Here is a 20,776-nt window from a genome sequence, read left to right on the forward strand (position 1 = left end):
CAGGGTCTTTGCTCATCTGGTATAACTCCCAGCTGCCTTCTTGGCTGGCCTTAGAAACTGGAAGGGACCTGGCTTAGAGCCTGAGACAGGCCAGAGCAAATGGACAGCACACTAATATTGGCTAGGTCATCCCTCTGGTAGCTACCAAGTTAGTTCAAAGGTCCCTTAAAAGCATACACTGCCTGTAGGACAGCTAGCCAAAAGACAACCTAACCCTAGCTAGAGGGGGAGGTCCGATACAGCTTTTATCACAAGCCCCATTCCTCCACCCCATTCAGCATCTCTCCTTGCTAGGAACTGTGGATCAGTATCAAGGAGCAGAGATGGTTTCTTTATAAAAAGCACCATTTGAAATGCCCTTCCAGTTAAATGGAGCTGCCTAAATAATCTGAGTCCCAGGGAGGAGGAGAGGACTGAGATGACTGCTCAATTTGGGGCTGGCTCATCCCCTGTATTCCATTCCTTGAGGGAGGCAGGCTTCTGCCCCCCCCCAATCTCTACGCCTTCAATGCCTTGAGTTTCAGTGCTAATATGGTGCTATTTTCCCAAGGAGCCTTGGTACAACTTTTCCCTACTAGCCAGGGGGGCAGGACAGGCGCCAGGGACCCTTGGCAGGAATCAAGACAAGAAATGGCAAGAGCCAAGACTTCTTGGAATCTGGTTTATTAGGTGGGAGTAGAAGCAGAGGCCTAATATGTATCATCCCCATTAGCCACCCCCTTTCCACTGTACTTCTTTTCGGGTTCCTCTCCTGGTACCACTGCCATTGCATCTTTCTCTCCTTCAAGCTCCAAGAGCTGGCGTACCCCTGCAATCTGGGTAGCAAGTGAAACCAGTGTGTATGTGGCCACAAACCTACTTTGAGAATCTTGGGATAGTGGAGAAGACACCCCAGGCCCTATATTACATGGGAAGCATATGCCTTTGAGTCATTCACAATCCAGCATGCTCCCTCTATACATACCCTCAGGTCATCCCTTGTCCTGATGAAGGTCCTTTCCCTACTGAGGACTCAAACAGACCCTTTGGCCTGGCCTACTCTGACTCTTTAGAGAAGAACTTTCTTTTTGCCTTGTATCAATGTCTATAGGATTTAGTATACTGCCTGGCACAGAGCAAATACTTAGTAAATGCCACCTCCCAGAGCAGCTGGGTGGTATGATAGATGGAGGCTAGGTTCAAATCTAGTCTCTGATACTGTCTAACTGTGTGACCCTGGACAAGTCACTTAACCCATTTGCTTAGCCCTTGCCCTTAAGAGTTGTTACTGGGTCAGAAAGTAAGAGTTTTTTTAAAAAATGTTGTCTCTAAGAGTTGTGAAGATCAAATGAGAGAATTAATTGTGAAGTATTTGGTACTGAGTACACAATAGGTAGGTACTTAATAAATCTTCCTTTCCTTTCCCTCCCTCCCTTTTCCCCTTCTTCCTTCCTTCCATCCATCTTTCCTTTTCATCTTTCTTCCCTCCTTTTTCCCCCTTCTTCTTCCCTCCCTCCCTCCCTTAGGTTTTTTGCTTCTTGGTCATTAAGGCTGCCTAAGAATGAAGCAGATTTCTAGCCCCAAGGGGATAAACTTAGAACAAGAAGAAACCTATGAACTCAATTAGTCCAGCTCCATTTTTTAACAGGTAAAAAATAAGGCTTCAGATAGTGAAGTGAGATGACTTTTCTAACGTCCTATAGTAAGGCGATTTGAGATTCAAACCCAGACCTTCTGATTTCAGATCATATCTTCCCTCCCCATCCCCAATTACCATGGCAAATATACAGATTAGGACATTTGGTGATTCTCCCTCTCATTTGAGGGTGAAGGGGAGGTAAATGTAGGGGCCTCTAGGATGCTGGAGCCAGAAATGGAGTAGGCTTTGGGAGCTAATAGTTTTTATAGATTTTTATTGTGCTCCAGTGAAATTTAAAAAAAGAAAGTGCTCACTTAACAAACGCCTTCAGGAATGCCAGTCAATGCAAAAATGCAAAACCGAGTGTGTCCGCTTGGCCTTTTGGCATGCAGTTTGTGCCCACTGCGCTGGGGTTGGGAAGGGAAAAGTCCAAGACACAAGTTTGCTTTGGGGGGGGGGGGGGGCGGTCAGGGCTGTTGGAATAGGTCAAGGAGGGAGAGTTTTCGGGGCAAGGGAGAGATACAGCAATTTCAGCTCCACTCAGTAGTTTGGATTTCTTGAGGCTTTGCTTTTGGGGGTATTGTCCAGCCTTGGTATATTTGATATATTTGAGGTTTCACCTCCATCCCTGGGAAGAGACCTCCTTATTCCTACACTGACCTCTGGGGAAAATAGGGACCTTAGCCCTTGAGCAAGAGGCAGGGTGGAAAGCTGGCCCAAGAATGTAGCAGGCTCAGGGTGAGGGGTTTTGCAAGGGGGGGTCTAAGGGACAGGGGAAGGAGGAGAGAGCTTTCTTCCTTCTCTCTCTGGGTCTCCCCCTTCTCCTGGCTCCCACAGCCCTCTTCCTCAACCCTAATTTCCCCAGACTATGCTGGAAGGATACACCCTTGAGGCAGGTGGTAAGGCAGATTGGACCTGGCCATTCTTCAGGCCCCTAGAGCAGCTGCTGATGACTCCCTCCCTGGGGTTTTGGTTGGCTTCTACGCAGAGTTGTAGTAATTGTGTGAGTGATGATTGTGAGAAAACTCCTCATCCAATTCTGGGTATTCAGGGGTCAGACAATACTTGGGGTCATAGACCTGGCGGGGCAGGCCATACACCGTCATGCCACGCTGGGATGCTCCCTTATTGCTGCCCATCTGCAGGCTGACGTTGAGTGTGTCACAGTGTTCCATGCCCAGCGTTGGCTCAAAGATCTGCCTCTTGGTCCCAGGGGCTGTCATGCCTGCCTGCAGTGGGAAGGAGAAGAATGGCAGTTCTAACCTGGACCGGATATGCAGGGCAAGAACTGGAAGTACCATGTCATGTCTTGTCTTGTCTGCCATTGATGCAGGTCACCCAAAAGCAGTAGGTTTAAGATGGAGTGCCCAAAACTGTGCCTTGCATTCCCCCTTCCTCCCAAATGCCTTTATGCTTCATCTACATGGCTTACCTGGCTGGCACCTTTGTTGGTACCCATCTGCAGACTGATGGTAGCCTGGTCCAAGGGCTGATCAGTTCCCAGTTTAGGATCATAAAGGTGGCGACGGGTACCATATGCTGTCATTCCTTGTTGGCTGGCAAACTTGTTAGTGCCCATCTAGGGAAACACCCAACCAGAAGCCTTAGGATAGGGCATCCTCCCAAGGTAGGAAAGCAGTAGCCTGGCCTGGGTGCTAGCCAGACAACCAGCCTAGCAAAATCAGCAAGGAATCCGGAGACAAGGGCAAACCCTCCTGGAGACACTGGGATCACTCCCACATTCTCTCGAAGCCCATGACTACCACCAGCTTTACCCACCTGCAGTCCTATAATGTTCCGTCCCTCTTTCAGCTTTTCTGGCTGAAATTTCCTCTCCTGCTTCTCTGCATATTTTACTCCCACATTCACTTTGTTTCCTTTTGTCTTGGCCTGTGGAGATCAAGGGGGTGGAGACTGAACCCCCTGGCTATCCATTGCTCCCCCCTAACCTAATAGAAAGGCCCCCTGCGTCCCTACTCACCATGCTGGCCAGGGCAATGAGGGTGGACTGCACCTGTGTATGGTTTGTATTCTCAAACAAATCATTGGCCTCGAAGATGTCATGAGGCTTCACTCCATATTTGGTGATGGCTTTGATGAAGTTCCCAATATTTTCCAACTTAGAAGGATCAGAGAACAGAGAGGTCAAAGATAAGAAGGAAAGGCAGGTAGGCCTTTAGGAATTGGCAGATAAGATAATGCTGATTTGTACCTGGTGCCAATTCTGAGTAGACTCATTCACCTTCCTTACCGAGCCAGGCTGTAGTTTATTGATAAACCTAGGAGGAACACAGGAGGACCTTGTAACACTGTTACGTGTTTGGACTACACAACGCATCTCTTCCAACCTTGAGTATGATGTCCTCCCTACAACAGTCACTCAACTTCCCTTGAATCCAGGGACTGGGAGTCCATTATTTAAACCCCACTCTGGTTACCCATTCTACGTTTGGACAGCTCTAATTATTAAAATGCTTTTACTCATTCTGAGCCCAAATTGCTTCCCTTCAATTTACTTCTATTCACTGCTTCTAATTCTGCCTTCTGTGAACAAACAGAATAGCAGATACCCATCGATCCTTTGAATACTAGCTGGTAGTTTTCATATCCCACCCCACTCCCCAACCACATCCCAGTATCATATCAGCAATATAAATAGCAAAACCAGGATTTGATCCATGGGTCTCAAACTCAAAACCCAGGGCTCTTTCCGTTATACTGTTCCACCATTGAAAGAGAATGGAATTTCTTACTCGAAGTTGAAACTTTTCTTGGTGGAGTGGATCTCAGCCCACCCCCAAATTAAGGGCCTGAGTCATAGAATCTCAGCCAGACTCCCCATTCTTACTCGCAGAGGATGATTCCATCCTTGAGACCATCCATGAAATTGGGGCCTATGCGTCTTCCGGTAACCTCCTCAATCCATGCCCGAAGCTCCTGCTCCCGTCGAGGATCATACTTCTGGGCCAACTATGGTGGGAGAGAATGGTGAATAGACATCTACATGTATAACTCCTATGGCCAACAGTGTGTGAAGGTTTTGGGAGAGGAGAGATTACTTGGTTTATGAATGGGATTGGGCTAAGTAGAGCTGGTAACAGAAAAGGGGGGACACCTGGGTCCTGTTCTAAGATGTACTCAGGGCAAGAAGAGCCTAGAACGAAGTGTACCCCTGGGGAAAGGGCGCTCCATTCTCTCTGGCTCTGTAGACTGAAGAGGCCAGCTTACTTTTCCCATCTCTTCCCAACTAAGGCAATGCTGTCACGGAGCTAGGGGGGTGGGGGTAGGCATTAGGCCAAGGCCATGCTCAGTACCTGCCCAGGGGGCCCATTCCAGGCATACCAGAGGTTTGGCATGAGATAACGGGGAAGGATGGGACAGAGATGTAAGGAGAGCCCCAGGGAAGGGAAATTATCCTTTCAACCCCCTTAACCATAACTGAGTGCCAGCATTCTTCCTTCTTCCCTTCTCATACCCTCTTGAGCAAGGGTCTTGATGGAGGACATGATGCAGAAGGTTGGGCCCAGATCATTCTCACTTTCAAGTCACTTGAGATGGTGCTAACCACTGTGCATGTCCTAATTCTGCATCCTTCTTCCTCTCCCAGTCTCTCCCTAGGATTCTCTATGTGTCCCTGGGCATGGATATCTATGCGTCTGTCCATCCTTCTGGGCTTCCTTTTTCTCTTTTTCTCCCTTCTGCATTCCAACCCTCCAGAGCTACAGGATCTCAGAGATGGGAGGACCCTGAGAAGTCAGTCCTAGGCTTTTAGCCAGGAAACCTACGATGGCCTCCAAGACAGGAGGTCTTGTGGCACTGCTGGGTTTGGGGGAGTGGAGTGGGGAGGGGGTGTATGCATGTATAGGTGTGTGGGAGAGACAGACAGACCGACAGATAAACAGAGGGGGTAGTGACCCCTCTGGCTGTCTTATCACCCACCTGGACCCCCAACCTCCTGGGACCTCCCCCAAAATTTCGTGATCCGGAATTGGGTTGGGACTAAAGATCTTGCCCAGAACCCCACCACCTGGGTCTCCCAAGTGCCAGCAGGGGGTGCTCAATGCCTGATCTGCCCCCCCCTTGGGCAGGACAGTGGGGGGAGGGGGGATTGGGCCGGATTCCCACAGCGGGGGAGGGGCCTAGCCCTCCACTTTTCCTACTCACCTGGCCTGAGGAGCATCAGTTGCCAGCCTGCACAGTGGCCCCTCCCTTTGATCCCCCAGCCCCCACCTCCCCTCCAGCTCCAGTTTGCTTTATAAAGCAAACCAGCCCTTATATAGAGCTCGGGCCTCCCTGCCCAGCTTCCCCCAAAGCAGCCTTATATGGAGAGGCTGCTCCGCCGGGTGCTCCACCGAGAGAGGGGGTGGTCTGGAGCTGGGTCCCAGCGGGGGATGGGCAGCCCAAACTCTCCCCACCCCCTCCCATTGTATGGGGGAGAAAGGGAAGAAGGAGAGACCCCTCCTCCCGTGGGGATCTCTGCTTTCTTGGCTGAGAAGCGAGGCAAGCTGGACGAGATAAATTCTAAGGTCCTTTCCTGCGGGTCCCAGGCTTTAAAAACTCTCCTGCCCAGCCGAGACATCAGCCTAGTCCAATTAACCCTGCTTCCCCCTCGTCAAAGGACTGCGTTCCCAGTGGCTCCCGTCAGGAAGTGTGCTACTCTGTGAAGCTATTCGAGACCTAGGAAGAAAGGTTCCTGGGGGGCGAGGGGGTGGGCAGAAGTGTAGAGCCATCAGAAGTCAGTCTGAACATCCCATGCCTCCCATGTTCTCTAGTTGGGGGGTGGGGGTGGGGGTGGAGATTCTTTCCGATGGCCATCATTGTCCATGAGTTGGGCTTTCTGGATCTTCCCAGACACCTGTCATCAAAGGCATGGCCATTCTGCTCTCCTGAGAGCCTAGAATAAGGGAAGCTTAGCCAAGGGAGGAGGCAATCGTCCTCCTAGAAGTCTTCTAAGCCCAAGCCTTTAGGAGGGCATATGGGGAGAGTTCAGAATCATGTACCCAAATAGTCCCAGGGTCCCTCCTCTAATACCTTCCTGCCTTTTCACCGACATCCAGAGCCTCTGAAATTTAGCTGAGGGGTGTCACTGGGATGCTGGGGAAAAGGGCCCTGCTCTCTCGGACCTAGGTGCTTGGTACCCCTACCCCCATGGGGAATCTGGACCCTTCTTTCTCCTTTCACCCTCCATATTTGTAGATTTACTGTTTCTCTGGATAACTGGAAGAACTGAGCTACAGCATGCAAAGTAGGAAACAAAGTCCTGGCATCAGAACGTGAGGGCTTTCAGAGAAGAGATATGCCCCAGAGGAGTGTTGTTAGCTTGGGGTGTGAGCAAACCTTGACTCCTTCCAAAGGCCTCTCTCCTTCACCCCACAGAATCCCTATGGATGTCCCCTGGGCTTTCTGCCCTTCTAGCCCCTCTTCGGTGACCCCTTCTTACTCCCTCTGCCCATCCAAACCTTTCCTGTCCCTAGACTCCAGCCCTCCAGTTTCTCTCCCCTGTATCCTTTCTCCCCTCCACTCCCTCTACCCCAGCTCTTTCTGCCCCTCCAATCCTTCTCCCCTGACCCTATTACCCCTTCCCTTTCTATCCTTCCAAACCCTCTCCCCTCTTCTCCTCTTCCTCTTACCCAGACTTCCTCACTGTTGCTTTAGGGCTGGTGCTCACTGCCCAGCACTGGCAGGTTTTGGAAAACCCATCCATTGGGGTGGGGGGGAGTGTAGAAAGACTTAGGGATAGAGTTGAACAAGAATTCTTTTTCCCCGTCTTTAGTTCCTAGATAACAGCCCTCCTTCCCTAGGCTAGGCTCCCTGGATTCTGTGAGCCCCCTCTCTACTCCCCCAGGTACCTAGAACCAGAGTGAGCCATGGGGCTGGGGAGAACAGAAGGAGGAAGAAGAGACTCGGAGCCTGGGAGGTTGGGGGGGGGGGCCCTTGGACATGCCATTCCTACCTGGGGGGCTGAGGACTGGGAATCCCAGCCTAGTAGACCAGGGGAGATGGCAGAGCTAAGGTCATCTCGATTTTACCTTGTTCTTGACCTCAGCTGACAGTCCATAGGCAGGGCCCCGGTTGAAGTGAGCAGTTGACATCCTGGTGCTGCCGATGCTGTTGCTGCCGCTGCTGCCAATGGAGAGGAGCCTGGCCTGGGTTTCTCCTGGTGTGTGGCGGTGGCTGCTGCTGCTGCTCTTGTAGTGGGCTCAGATTTTCCCTGCAACTTTTTGAAAGCTGGAGCTCTGAGCTTCCCCATATGAGCCCTGGCAGGTCATCTCATTGGGCCAGAAGTCCCACCAATGGCTGAGAAGTAATCCCCCCCTCCCCTTCCCCCCACGTCAGCCAGCTCCCCCTCTTCCCCCCCTTGTGATGTCAGGCCCCTGGTATTGGGAGCTGATGCTGTCATTGTTTCCACCTTGGTGCCGGGAGGGATGTCGGAGGGGAGGGGGGCACTGCTATAGTCATCCTTAGCCCAGAAGGGGGGTTGGGGTGGGGGGATGTGGAAGAATAATCAGATAAGAATTCCTGGGGAGGACCAGGAGCAGGGCCCTCAGGGACAGGGACACTCGAGACAAGTCACCATCCCCCAACATACACTGGGTTAAACCCCATGCATTGCCCAAGACTGGCTGTCCGTACCGAATTTCTGTCTGTGTCCATTTGTCTCTCTCAGACACTGTTCCAGAGACATAGTGAGAGACAGAGACAAACTCAGAGATAAACACTGTCAAAGACCATCTTTGAGTCAGTTTAATCCTACCCACAGTTTATTAAGCACCTAGAATTCACTATATTTCCTGGGCTCTTGTAGCCTGTGTCTGTAACTGAATTCATCTCTCTCGGTCCCTGTTTTCTCTGTTTCTTTGGGATTCTCTTTCAGTCCCTTTTCTCCTCTCATTCATTCTTCAAGCTTTGGGAGGAGGGGCCCGAGACCCCCATCAATGCCCTCAATGTCTAGGTACCTGTGGATCAGCCTTTTGGAAAGGGTGAGAGAGGGGGAACCAGGGAGTACTCGATCCAAACCCAGGCCCAGCCCTTTAAGGCCAATTCAGTTTCTGAGCTTTGAGTCCCCCCTAGGCTGCCTGGAAGTTTTCAGCACCCTGGGAGATGGGATGGGGAGGGGCCTTTCTGTGGACCCCCCCATGCCCACCTTATAAGGCTCCCTCTTTTCTGAAGAAATGTGTTTTTCCCCCCCAGGGCAACCTTTCTCTCCTTCTGGGAATCCTGCCTCAGAATTGGAGAAGGGGGGTAGGGAACCCTGAGTATTCTGAACAGGGAGAAGGAGCTTTCCTTCCCGGGAAAGGAGACAGTGGTGGGGTGTAGCAGGAAGAACCCTGGATTTGGAGTTGGTTGTCCACTTGAATTCTCTGGCACTTAGCCTCGAGACTTGCAGCAAATAACCTCACTTAGCCTTTGCTTCTCCATCCACAAAATGGTTGGACTAGAACGGGGGTTCTTAGTTCTTTTTGGGTCCCAGACCCCCTTGGCCGTCTGGAGAAGCCTACGTACGGACCCCCTTCTTAGAATCATTTTTTAATACATAAAACAAGATTCATGGGATTATACGGAAACCAATTCTACTGAAATATAGTTCTCAAAGTCTTTAAAAACAAGTCCATGGACTCCCAGGTGAAGAACCCCTGAGTCACTAGATCATCTCTAAGGCCGCTTCCAACTTTAAACTCTAGGACTATAGAATGAGCTGGAGGAAGGAACTCGGATCTTGTGCCAGAGGGTAAAAGGGTAGTCAGTCTGAATCCCTTGGACATGATGTCTGCTGGTGACTAACACAGCGTCAGCACCAGGGCTGTGGGCCATCCTCACCATTCCCCTCCCTCCCTCCTTTTTGTTGTCAGCTTCACCATTTATAGAATGGACCTCTGCCGCTCTGAAGGCACTGGTTTGGAGGATGGGATCCCTCAAGACCTCTACACCCCAGAGAGGGCCACCTTTGGGCCTTCTAGGGTATCCACCCCCCAGTTCTTTCTTTATCCTCAGGGATCCCCCAAAACCAAGGAGCCCTTTTCCCTTGGAAAGAAATCGTCTCTTCTTCTGCCATGATTTTGACTTCCTTTGCCTCCCACCCAGTCTTCATTCATCCTGAGGATTAAGGGAGGGGAAATTGGAGAATTGGGCATAACCTATGAAAGGTGGGGGTAAGGGCCATGGTAGAAAGTCCAGAGGACAGCTCTAATTGGTGGCCCCTCATGGACGATCATAAGCCTCCCTCTCCAATTCAGTTTTCCTTTTGGTGGTGTCCTAAGGACAACTGGCAGTGATGGGAAGGAAGAAGTGTTCTAGGTGCTTCCAGCTATTACAATGGGGAGTGGGGTGCTTTGTTGGAGTGATTCACCATCAAAGTACATTTAGAAACCCTGAGTAATGCCCCTTACTCAGCAATAGACACTGTCACCCCCACGAAGGAACAGGTGGTCACCCTGTCATGGGCTCAGAGGTTATATCATCTCTTTATAAAGCTACACTTGTGTGCACGAGCTGGCTCGCTCACACACGCTTGTCTTTGGTTCTCAGGCAGGAGGTAAATAAGCGATATTTTAAAATCAGGTTTTTGCACGGATCAGCCTGCCTGTCTCCATCCCTAGAACTATAAGCTACTCACTTCACTGCTTGTATGACTTGGGGCAAGCAAGTCACTTAAGTTCTCTCTGGCTCTTAGTTTCTTCACCTATAAAATGATTCAACAAGCATTAATTAGTATCTACAAAGTTCGAGGTACTATACAAGAAGCTAGAGATACCCATTGAAAATGGAACATAGTGAGGGGCAGCTGGGTGACTCAGTGGCTCAGTGGATTGAGAGCCAGGCCTAGAGATGAGAGGTCCTGGGTTCAAATCTGGCCTCGGACACTTCCTAGCTGTTGTGTGACCCTGGGCAAGTCACTTAACCCCCATTGCCTAGCCCTCACTGTGTATTGGCTCCAAGATGGAAGGTAAGGGTTTATTTAAAAAAAAAAATGGAGCATAGTCCCTGGCCTCAAAGAATTTACATTCTATTTGGGGGATACGCTTCAATCATCCTTTTCAGATCCTCTCTTATTTCCAAGTCCATCTTCACCTCTCCTTACTGACTCATGTGACATTTATGTCTTCCAAATCATAGTTTTTAAATCTGGATCTGATTTCTGATAATCTGATAATCTGATCCAATCCCTTCTTTTTCTTTTTCTTTTTTTTGTGTATTTGTTTGTTTTGACCAGGACTTGTGATTTTATTGTAACTGGGAATTCCCAGCATGGAAACCTTCTCCAGAGATGCAGTTCTGCATCTCACCTCCTACTTACTGTCTTAGAGGGTTATCAAAAGGTTAACTGACTTAGCTGGGATATATCCAAGACTGGACGTGAAACAGGCTCTTCCTGACTCCAAAGCCAACCCTCTATCTGCTTGCTATTACTTGCCAAGTCTTCTTCACATCTTAGAGGTGAGGGAATAGATTGGTTAATGAGCTTAAATGTCTCTTGGCAAGATCAGCAGGTTGCAAAGAGAAATGTCACTGTTTGAACCCAGGTCCCATGATTTGTATTCCCTTCCAATACAATATTCCTTAAGATTAGAGTCTAAGGGGGCAGCTTGGTAGCTCAGTGGATTGAGAGCCAGGCCTAGAGATGGGAGGTCCTGGGTTCAAATCTGGCCTCAGACACTTCCCAGCTGTGTGACCCTGGGCAAGTCACTTGGCTCCCATTGCCTAGCCCTTACCACTCTTCTGCCTTGGAACCAATACACAGTAATGATTCTAAAATGAAAGATAAGGGTTTAAGAAAAAAAAGATTAGAGTCTAAGTAATATTTATAGTTACGTCCCCTCTTGAAACCTTCCCCCAGCTCCAACCTTTTCTGGGTTTTAAACAGACTCGGTCTGATCTTGGGGAGTGGATCAAACATTCTCTTTTTGGCTTGCTATGCCCCCACCCAGAGTTTACTCTGGGCAGTCCCTGAATACTACCCCTTTTAGGTTCACAGATGGTGTGTATAAGGATCCCAAGGTCCCCTACAAGAACTAAATGTAGCAAATGCATTTATTAGGTAAAGTTCAGCCTTTATTTTATCCCTTGGAAAGATATGCAGAATGCAGAAAATACAAAGAATTCAGGAGTCTATAAATGAAAGAAGAACAGGCATTAAACCACTCATAGTAGTTCATAAACAATCAAAAGAATTCTTTTCCACCAGGGTCCTAAAGCCCATCATGCTTGAAGTTTCAGCCTGTGGTTTAGACTCTAAAGAAAATGAACTTAAGACTCCTAGTGGGAATACCCTACAACATTTAAGTGTCCCTCTTCCTACAAGAGAGGCTGCAGTATCCTTCTCCCAGCTCTCCAGACTCACTTTTTGAGTCTGTGCCTTTCTTGCGCCATCCTTGCTTTCTTTGTAAATTATCTCCGTGCCTAATAGTCCTCAATTCCCCTAGAAGGGAAATTTGGAGCTGTTGGGTGACTCTATTTTCCAGGTGACCTATACTGTCTGCACAGCTAACTTTAATAGCCGAGTGCAAATTCCAGGTCCCTTGGTCCTCTGTATTGTGGCTTTTGGTCCCTTGCCACCATTCTGCCCAGTTCCAGCAGTCAGATTTATGATCCTCTTCTGCCTCTAAGTCTCCCTATTCTCTGTCTGGAAGGCTAGATTCTGCCAATCTTCTTCTACTTGGGTTTACTTCGAAGGCAGCCTCTAAGGCTGGTGTTGCCCAGGAAATCTCCCTTCCCTCAGTAGGACAGATTCCTGACTTACAATGTCTGGGAAATTCCCCCTTCTACAACTAGAAGGCAAGTGTCCAGAAACAACACGGTCTGGGAACTTCCTTTTCAGGCTACTTAGGCAAGCAGATGTCTGCCTTGCTGTGTGCTTCTTCAAAGCTACTATTAATGACTTCAAGGTGTCCCCTATTGTGCTCTCAAGAACTCCCCAGAGGAAAAATGGAGGAAAAGAAATCTATTGACCCTCTTTTGGGTTCTTCTGGAAAAAAATTTATCTTGGGGTCAGTCTCTAACAATGAAACAGATCCTCTAAGAGTCCATAGGACAGCTTAAGCCAACAGAATTTTCTTGGGGTAGACTCAGTCCTGGAGACTTAATCAGACAAACTTAGTGTTCTCAACAATGTATTAGTGGATATATTCTTCCTCTTTCTAGGAAAATGCTATCAAGAAGTCCAAAAGTTCATCTTGCTTAAAAACTTCCTTTATCACTGCTTGATCATATGAGTCAATGGGGATATGACTGGGGATGTAGACTCTAAACCATCACCCTAGTGTAATTATCAATAATATGGAAATAGGTCTTGATCAATGACACATGTTAAACCCAGTGGAATTGCTCGTCGACTACTGGGTAGGGGGAGGAGGGGAGGGAAAGAACATGAATCATGTAATCATAGAAAAATATTTTAAATTAATTATTTAAATACAAATTTTTAATTAAAAACAAAAACTTCCTGTATCAACTCTCTCTAATAGTGCTCTTAACTCCTAGCACTAGGTCTTATACATAGGAAATTCTAAATAACTTTGACCCCTATTTCCCTTATGGTCCTTTTCCTCACTTCCCTGGGTTCTATGGCTCAAACAGTATCTTTCTCGAGTTTACAGCAGGAGGCTATATCACTGTACTATTTATCCAGCAAGAGCGTGTAATATCAGAGTTGTACCTTCTTGACCCACTAAGGCAAAGGTCTCACCAGAGTCTCTCTGGTCTATGAGTGAATGAAAAATATATTTATTAAGCAATTGAGATGTGCTAGGACTTATGCTAAGAGTTAGGGATATAAATGAAAAAGCAAAATGATCTCTGCCTTCAAGACATTCTAATAGGAAGAGGCAACACACATTTGAGAGAGGTGTACAGGATGTTGAATTGATCCATAGGAGCATCAACTGACAGATCCTTCCTAGGAACAATGGCATTATTACAGGATTGATTTGAAGACTAAGTCCTGACCAAGAAGTGAAAGGCATCAGGGATAGGGGGAAAATAGGAAGTGACAAGGTAGATGAGAAGATAAGCTATGATGACTGAATTCAATGTGAAACACATTCTAAAATGGTGGTCTGCAGTCAGTTCTATATAGTAAACTAATTGAGTTTGTACTTGTCAATCAAGATAGGCCAGTCTCAAAGCAGAAGCTCCAGAGTTGAATGAATTACCACTTCCAGGAAGTAGGGGACATATTTTCCTTTTTTTTTTCCACCTTTGGGAAATTAAAAATATATTTGAATGAATCCAACTTTTCTTCTGAAACAAAGGCCTTTCTTTTTGATACCAATATTCTTCTTTTTTTCATGAAAATTTTTATTTAATTAATTAATTAGAATATTTTTCTATGGTTACATGATTTATGTTCTTTCCCTCCCCTCCTCTCCCCCCCATCCAACACGCAATTCCACTGGGTTTTACATGTATCATTAATCAAGATTCATTTCCCTATTATTGATAATTGCACTAGGGTGATTGTTTAGATTCTACATCCCCAATCATATCCCCATCAACCCATGTGATCAAGCAGTTGTTTTTCTTCTGTGTTTCTACTCCCACAGGTCTTCCTCTTAATGTGGATAGTATTCTTTCTCATAAGTCCCTTAGACTGGGGACATATTCTCTGGAAGTCCATTATGAAGGTACTGGTCCAGGTTTGGAGAAGCAGGGAGGATGAGAAAATGGTCAGGGTGAATGCCCTTTCTAAAACATTGGAATATTCCCTCAGGATTTCCCCCCAAGTTACTAGTCTCACTTCCAGCCCAGCTGTCACAGATATCATCTAGGGAAGCAGCACTTGTGAAGAAGAGATCAGTCATCCATACCAGCTGCCAGCCAACTGCCACTTACAGGGCAGCAAAACCAGCCTAGATGGAATAGCAAGGCACCCTGAAGGAACATGGAAGATAGAATGTGCCAGATGACCACCACCTCCCCATAGACCTTGATAGAGACAGCCCAGAATGCTGAACTCATAAACTTTTGGAATAGCAATGTTTCCAGTCCAGTGTCCAAAGCCATCAATCAACCAGGAAGTAACCCCTGTGCAGATGCAGCCTGACAACTATTTTTTCCATTGCTATTCCAGACACATATATTGAAGATTTAGTAAATAAAGTTCTTATCTCTAAGTCTTTGGCACTGTCAAATGACTCGGCATCAGAAACTAATATAACTTGATCGTTGGAAATGACATTAAGTAAGAGGTATTAGGAAGAGCAAGAACAGAGAAAGAAAATTATAGGCTAATTTAATTAATGAATATAGGTGAAAAAATTTTAAATACAGCAATATATAACAAGGATCATTCACTATGACCTGGGGGGGATTTATACCAGGAATGCAGAGTTGGTTTAATATTAGGAAAACTATCAATGTAATTGACTATATTGTAAAGATTAAAATCAATATCCAGTACTCCAAGTATTATATTTAATAATATTTATTAAATGTTTATCTTAAAATATAAGGAAATAAGGCTAGCAAAAAAACAAGAACTTCTCCTCCCTCTCCTGCCATGGAACCAGAGCTCCCATGTGTGCAGATAAAGAACTCAAAACTTCTCCCATATACGGAGACACACAAACAGGAAAAGGAAAAGGGGATTGTGGGAAATGTAGTCTCTAGAGTTCAAGATTCTAAATCAACATCCCCCTGTGATCCTTTGGGAGACCAGCCTCCCCAATGGATCATGAAAACATAACTAACTTATAACTTGAACTAGAGGTATATCCAAATATTACAGTTTTTAAAGGGAAATCACAAATATTTGGGGATAAAAGGAAAATAAGAGGGAAAAGGAACAAAACCAATAATAGGTGCATTGACAAAAAGCCAATTAGGGGGCAATCCCCTTTGGCATAAAAGTGTACATTCAAAACAAAAGCATTTCAACCTCCCCAAAGTTCAAATTCGCCATATCTCAAAGTTCACTCTGGATCTTCTGGTACAGCGTGTGGTATCTGCAGGCATCTTCACGGCGCCTTCTAGATTTTGGGAGGTAGTCTCTTATTCTAAATTTGGCTCAAATTCAAGTCAAAGTTCACAACAATAACATAGTCCCCCCTGAGGAGGATACAGGGATGCATGTAGGAATTACACAGGGATACATGGTTTAGTCATAAGGCATATGAATCACATATAAAAAAAAGGAATCAAAGAAATTAAAATTTTAAAAAATAACTTCTGAGTGAGAGAAAAATACAAAAAGAAAACTTGAAAAAAATTCTGGGAAGAAGGAAAAAAAAAAGAAAAAATCACAACTCACAACAGGTTCTTGTAGTTATCCATGCCCCATAAGTGTACAACAATTAGTCACTAACCCAATTTAGCAGTCTGGACTACAGTAAGTTGTCACATCATGAGAGAAAATAGGAAAAGAGACTAGATCTCACAACAAATTGGAAATAGAATTTCTTGGTTCAACCCTTTTCTTCATTTTTTTTGGGATAATGGAGCCAGAGCAAACAATGTCATATGCTTGATATAGAGTACAAGAAGTCCTGCATTTAACACATGTTAAACAGCTGTAACCTCGAGTTTCACACATGATCAAGTCATTGTGCTTTTTGTGCAGAAAGTCATCAATCCCCGTAGGATTGGTTTGGTTTCTTTCACTTTTTGTGCTTGTTTGGCACTTTGCAAGTCAAGTTCTGTGCTCCTTTGTGGTCTGTTTGTCCTTGGATTAGACATAATCATCAAGCAAAAGTCTCATAATAGTTAAATAACTAGTGGCAGGTTGACAAAAATGTAAAGATTAACATTAATATCCAGTACTCCAAGTATTATATTATATTTAATAATATTTATTAAATATTTATCTTGAAGTATAAGAGAGTAAGGTTAGCAAAAAACCAAGAGTCGCTCTTCCCTCTCCCACCATAGAACCAGAGCCCCCACGTGGGGAAAAAGAACTCAAAACTTCTCCCACTACAGAGATGCACAGACAGGAAAAGGAAAAGGGGATTGTGGGAAATGTAGTCTCCAGGGTTCAAGATTCTAAATCAACACATTATTGATAACCAAACTAATAAAAATCACATGATTATCCCAAAAGATGCATACAAAATACAACACCCATTCCTATTTAAAACACTAGAAAGCATAGAAATAAATGATTCATTCCTTAAAATGATTAGTATCTATCTAAAATCATCAGCAAGTATCATCTGCAATAGGGATAAGTTAAAAGCCTTCCCAATAAGATCAGGAATGAAGCAAAGATGCCCATTTATTTAATATTGTGTTAAGAAATGCTAGCTTTAGCAATAAGAAAAGAAAAAGAAATTGAAGTAATTAAAGTGGGCAATGAGAAAACTAACCTATCATTTTTGTAGATGACATACTTAGAGAATCCTAGAGAATCCGCTAAAAAAAAAACCAGTTGAAATACTGAATAACTTTAGTTTAGTAATAAATAAACTAAATAAGTTTAGTTATAAGGTTGCAGGATACAAAATAAATCCACATAAAAAAATCAGCATTTCTATATATTACCAACAAAGTTCAGCAGTAAGAGGTAGAAAGAGAAATTCCAGTTAAAATAGCTTTAGACAATATAAAATGTCTGGGAACCTACTTGCCAGGAGAAACCCAGGAACTATATGAACACAATTACAAAACACTTTTCACACAAATAAAGTCAGATCTAAACAACCGAAAAAACATTAATTGCTCATGGAAAGGCTAAGTTAATATAATAAAAATGATAATTCTGGGGGCAGCTGGATAGCTCAGTGGATTGAGAATCAGGCCTAGAGACGGGAGATCCTAGGTTCAAATCTGGCCTCAGACACTTCTCAGCTGTGTGACCCTGGGCAAGTCACTTGACCCCCATTACCTAGCCCTTACCACTCTTCTGCCTTGGAGACAATACACAGTATTGATTCCAAGATGGAAGGTAAGGGTTTAAAAAAAATGATAATTCTGCCTAAGTCAATTTACTTATTCAGTGCCATACCAATGAAACTACCAAATAATATAGGACTAAAAGAAATAATAACAAAATTCATCTGGAAGAGCAAAAGGCCAAGAATATCAAGGGGATTAATGAAAAAAAAAAAGTGAAGGATGGTGGCATAGTGGTACCAGATCTCAAACTGTACTATAAAGCAGCAATCATCATAACGGTCTGGTTCTGGCTAAGAAATAGAATGATAGATCAATGGATTATATTACATATATATATATATATATATATATATATATATATATATACAGCACACAGGGGTAAATGACCTTAGGAACCTATTGTTTGATGAACCCAAAGATCCCAGCTTTTGGAATAAGAACTCACTCTTTAACAAAGACTGATGGAAAAATTAGAAAACAGTATGGTAGAAATTCTCTTACACTCTATAACAAGATACAGTCAAAATGGGTATATTTAGACATCAAGAGTGATACCATAACTAAATTAGGGGGAACACTGATTAATTTACCTAGCAGATCTTTGGAGAAGGGAAGACTTTGTGACCAAATGAAAGAGAGAATTATAAAATGTAAAATGAATAATTTTTATTATATTCAATTTAAAAAGCTTTTGTACAAACAAAATTAATGTAACCAAGATTAGGAGAACAACAAACTGAGAAAAAAATTTTTTAACACATTTCTCTGATAAAAGTCAAATTTCTCAAATCTATAGAGAACTAAGTCAAATACAAGCCATTCCCCAATTGACAAATGCTCAAAGGATATAAACAAGCAATTTTCAGATGAAGAAATCAAAGCTATCAATAATCTTATGAAAAAATATTCTAAATCACTCTTGATCATAGAAATGCAAATTAAAACAATGCTAAGACACCACTTTATGCCTTTTAGGTTGGCCAATATGACAGTAAAGGAAAGTGATAAATATTGAAGGAGATATGGCAAAATTGGGACACTAATGCCTTGTTGGTGGAATTGTGAACTGATTCAATCACTCTGCAGGGCAATTTGGAACTATGCCCAAAGGGCTATAAAACTGTGCATACCCATTATCTGTAAGATCACTCCTGGGTCTGTATCCCAAACATTTAAAAAAAGAGGGGAAATGACCTACTTGTACAAAAATATTTCTAGCAGCTCTTTTTGTAGTGGCAAAGAACTGGAAGCTGAAGGGATTCCCAACAACTGGGAAATGACTGAACAAATTTGGTATATGTTGGTGATAGAAAGCAGGATGATTTCAGAAAAAGTTGTAAAGATCTGAATGAACTGATGATGCAGAGCAAAATAAGCAGAACCAGGAGAACATTGTACACAGTAACAGCAATATTGTACAATGATCAACTGTGAAACTTGGCTACTCTCAGAAATGCAATGATCTGGGACAATCCTGAAAGACTTACAATGGAGAATGCTATCCATCTCCAGAGAAAGAACTATTGGAGTCGGATGGATGGGGATCGAAGTATACTTTCACATCTGTATATTTACAGTTTTATTTTGGTTGTGTTTGTATGTGTATGCTCTTACAACAGTGATCAATATAGAAGTGTGTTTTACATGATAATAAAAATTGAATTGAATTGAAAAAATAGAAAGAGACATTGCATCCTACTTTGTCTCTATACCTTAAGGACCATGGGATCTTTCCATCTGAATTGTAGTTCAATCTTTTCATACGTATTGTCTTCCCCTTTAGAATATGAGATCCTTTAAAAGAGGGACTATATTAATTTTCTAATTGTATCCCCTGAACAAGGCTCTGCATAATAAATAATGCTTTATTAATTAATTAACCACCAGAGGACACTCAACTGCCAGTCAATATAACGAATGAGTTAATAAAGAGATGACAAAATATTTTATTAAAGGGGCAGCTAGGTAGCTCTGTGGACCAAGAATCAGGTCTAGAAACTGGAGGTTCTAGGTTTAGATGTGACCTCAGACACATCTAAGCTCTGTGACCTTGGGCAAATCATTTAACCCCCATTGCCTAGCTTTTACTGCTCTTCTGCCTTGGAACCAATACAGATTATGGATTCTAAGATGGAAGAGAAAGGCTTAAATATATATATGTACATATATACATATATATTCATCAAGCACTTGCTATGTGCCAGGAACTATGTGCTGGAGATACAAATATGAACATACAAAATAGTCCCTACCCTCATTGAGTTTACATTCTAATGAGGAAAGACTACATATAAAGGAAAGCTAGAAGGGAATTGGTAGTGGTTTGGAAATGACCAGCAAGCATCATAGAGTCCTGGTTCAAGATAAGGTAAAAGTTCGCCTATCTGAACCCAAGGTCCCAGAGGTCTCTTGAGAGTGAGGTTCAGTAGAAGGTGGATAAAGAAAATGAGAAGGATAGAACTGGGAGGTCTGATTCTTGACAAAATAAGGGGAAAGTTCAGTTATCAAAGTGATCCCCAAGCCTCATGTAAAAGGAATAAGGGAAGGGAGTATATCTGGTGCATTGTCTAAGGATCACAACCTATAATAGGGAAAAGATTTGAACAGCAAGAAAATCGACCATCCTTTCCAACTTATCATTCTGATAGTCAAAATAGATTTGTCTTGAGAGACTCCATTTCCATCTTGCACTATTATCTGGATTGCTTCTAGAAGGCTGATCTCTGGCAGTCCATTCTGGTCACTCCTCTTTATATCATAGAAGCCTAGAAGATCAAAATCCAGGGCAGTAGCTACTCTTGCTCCATTTGGGACCTAGAAGACTATTAAGTCTAGCTCTTGAGGGCAAAAGAAGAAAGAAGATGCCATGTCTCTCTCTCCTATTTCATTATATGCACAGATTCCCCATTAGGAGGGGAAGAGAAGAGCAATCATCTTCCTATGTGTGCCAGAATCATCAGCAATGCTAGTTTCTCTACCCTGTGTGGAGTGTTCAGGGAAAATGAATACATCTGGTACTTCGAAGGCTTACCCAGACCTCATCCTCCTTTGGTGTTCACCTGCCACCCAGCTCTCATCAGCGTCTCCAAGAAGCAGTAGCATGCACAGTGGCCCCACTCTGGTAAACCATCTTGGCAAGCTGGTTAAAGCAGGTTGAGGGCAAAGAACAGTTCCCAAACTCATTGGAGAATTAGGGAGGTATCTACCTCAGGGGATGGAAGACCTCCCTAGGTGAAAGGGGTAGATGAGAACCATTGGTCCCAGGGGCTGTGAAGGCAGTAGAAGCCAGTGCCATGGAACTCGGAGAGCTTGGTCACACACTGAAGAAGT

At 44.4% G+C, this 20,776-nt stretch overlaps 1 protein-coding gene across 2 annotated transcripts; it reads right to left on the reverse strand.

The window, feature by feature from the left end:
* Positions 1-1,875: 1,875 nt before the first annotated feature.
* On the reverse strand, positions 1,876-7,923 carry CNN1 (calponin 1). 2 transcript variants are annotated; one of them, XM_001362666.4, is made up of 7 exons: positions 7,648-7,923; positions 4,467-4,588; positions 3,831-3,897; positions 3,600-3,737; positions 3,398-3,508; positions 3,051-3,197; positions 1,876-2,847 (listed from the first exon to the last, which is right to left on the reverse strand). In XM_001362666.4, exons 1-7 carry the CDS (start codon positions 7,708-7,710, stop codon positions 2,599-2,601), a joined length of 897 nt encoding a protein of 298 aa, XP_001362703.1. In that variant the 5' UTR covers positions 7,711-7,923; the 3' UTR covers positions 1,876-2,598. The 2 variants fall into 2 exon arrangements, with proteins under 2 accessions (XP_001362703.1, XP_007488550.1); XM_007488488.3 differs by lacking the exon at positions 7,648-7,923 and adding an exon at positions 5,783-5,800.
* Positions 7,924-20,776: the final 12,853 nt, after the last annotated feature.

Source organism: Monodelphis domestica, chromosome 3 (genome assembly GCF_027887165.1).
Source record: "Monodelphis domestica isolate mMonDom1 chromosome 3, mMonDom1.pri, whole genome shotgun sequence".
Lineage (NCBI taxonomy): Eukaryota > Metazoa > Chordata > Mammalia > Didelphimorphia > Didelphidae > Monodelphis > Monodelphis domestica.

Bases quoted from the DNA above. Each gene is read 5' to 3' on its own strand.
- CNN1 (XM_001362666.4), bottom strand. From the start codon at position 7,710: ATGTCAACTGCTCACTTCAACCGGGGCCCTGCCTATGGACTGTCAGCT. The intron at 3,898-4,466 runs GTAAGAATGGGG...TGTTCCTCCTAG, and splicing joins GATGGAATCATCCTCTGCGA to GTTTATCAATAAACTACAGC. The intron at 3,198-3,397 runs GTGGGTAAAGCT...GTGTTTCCCTAG, and splicing joins GGAACATTATAGGACTGCAG to ATGGGCACTAACAAGTTTGC.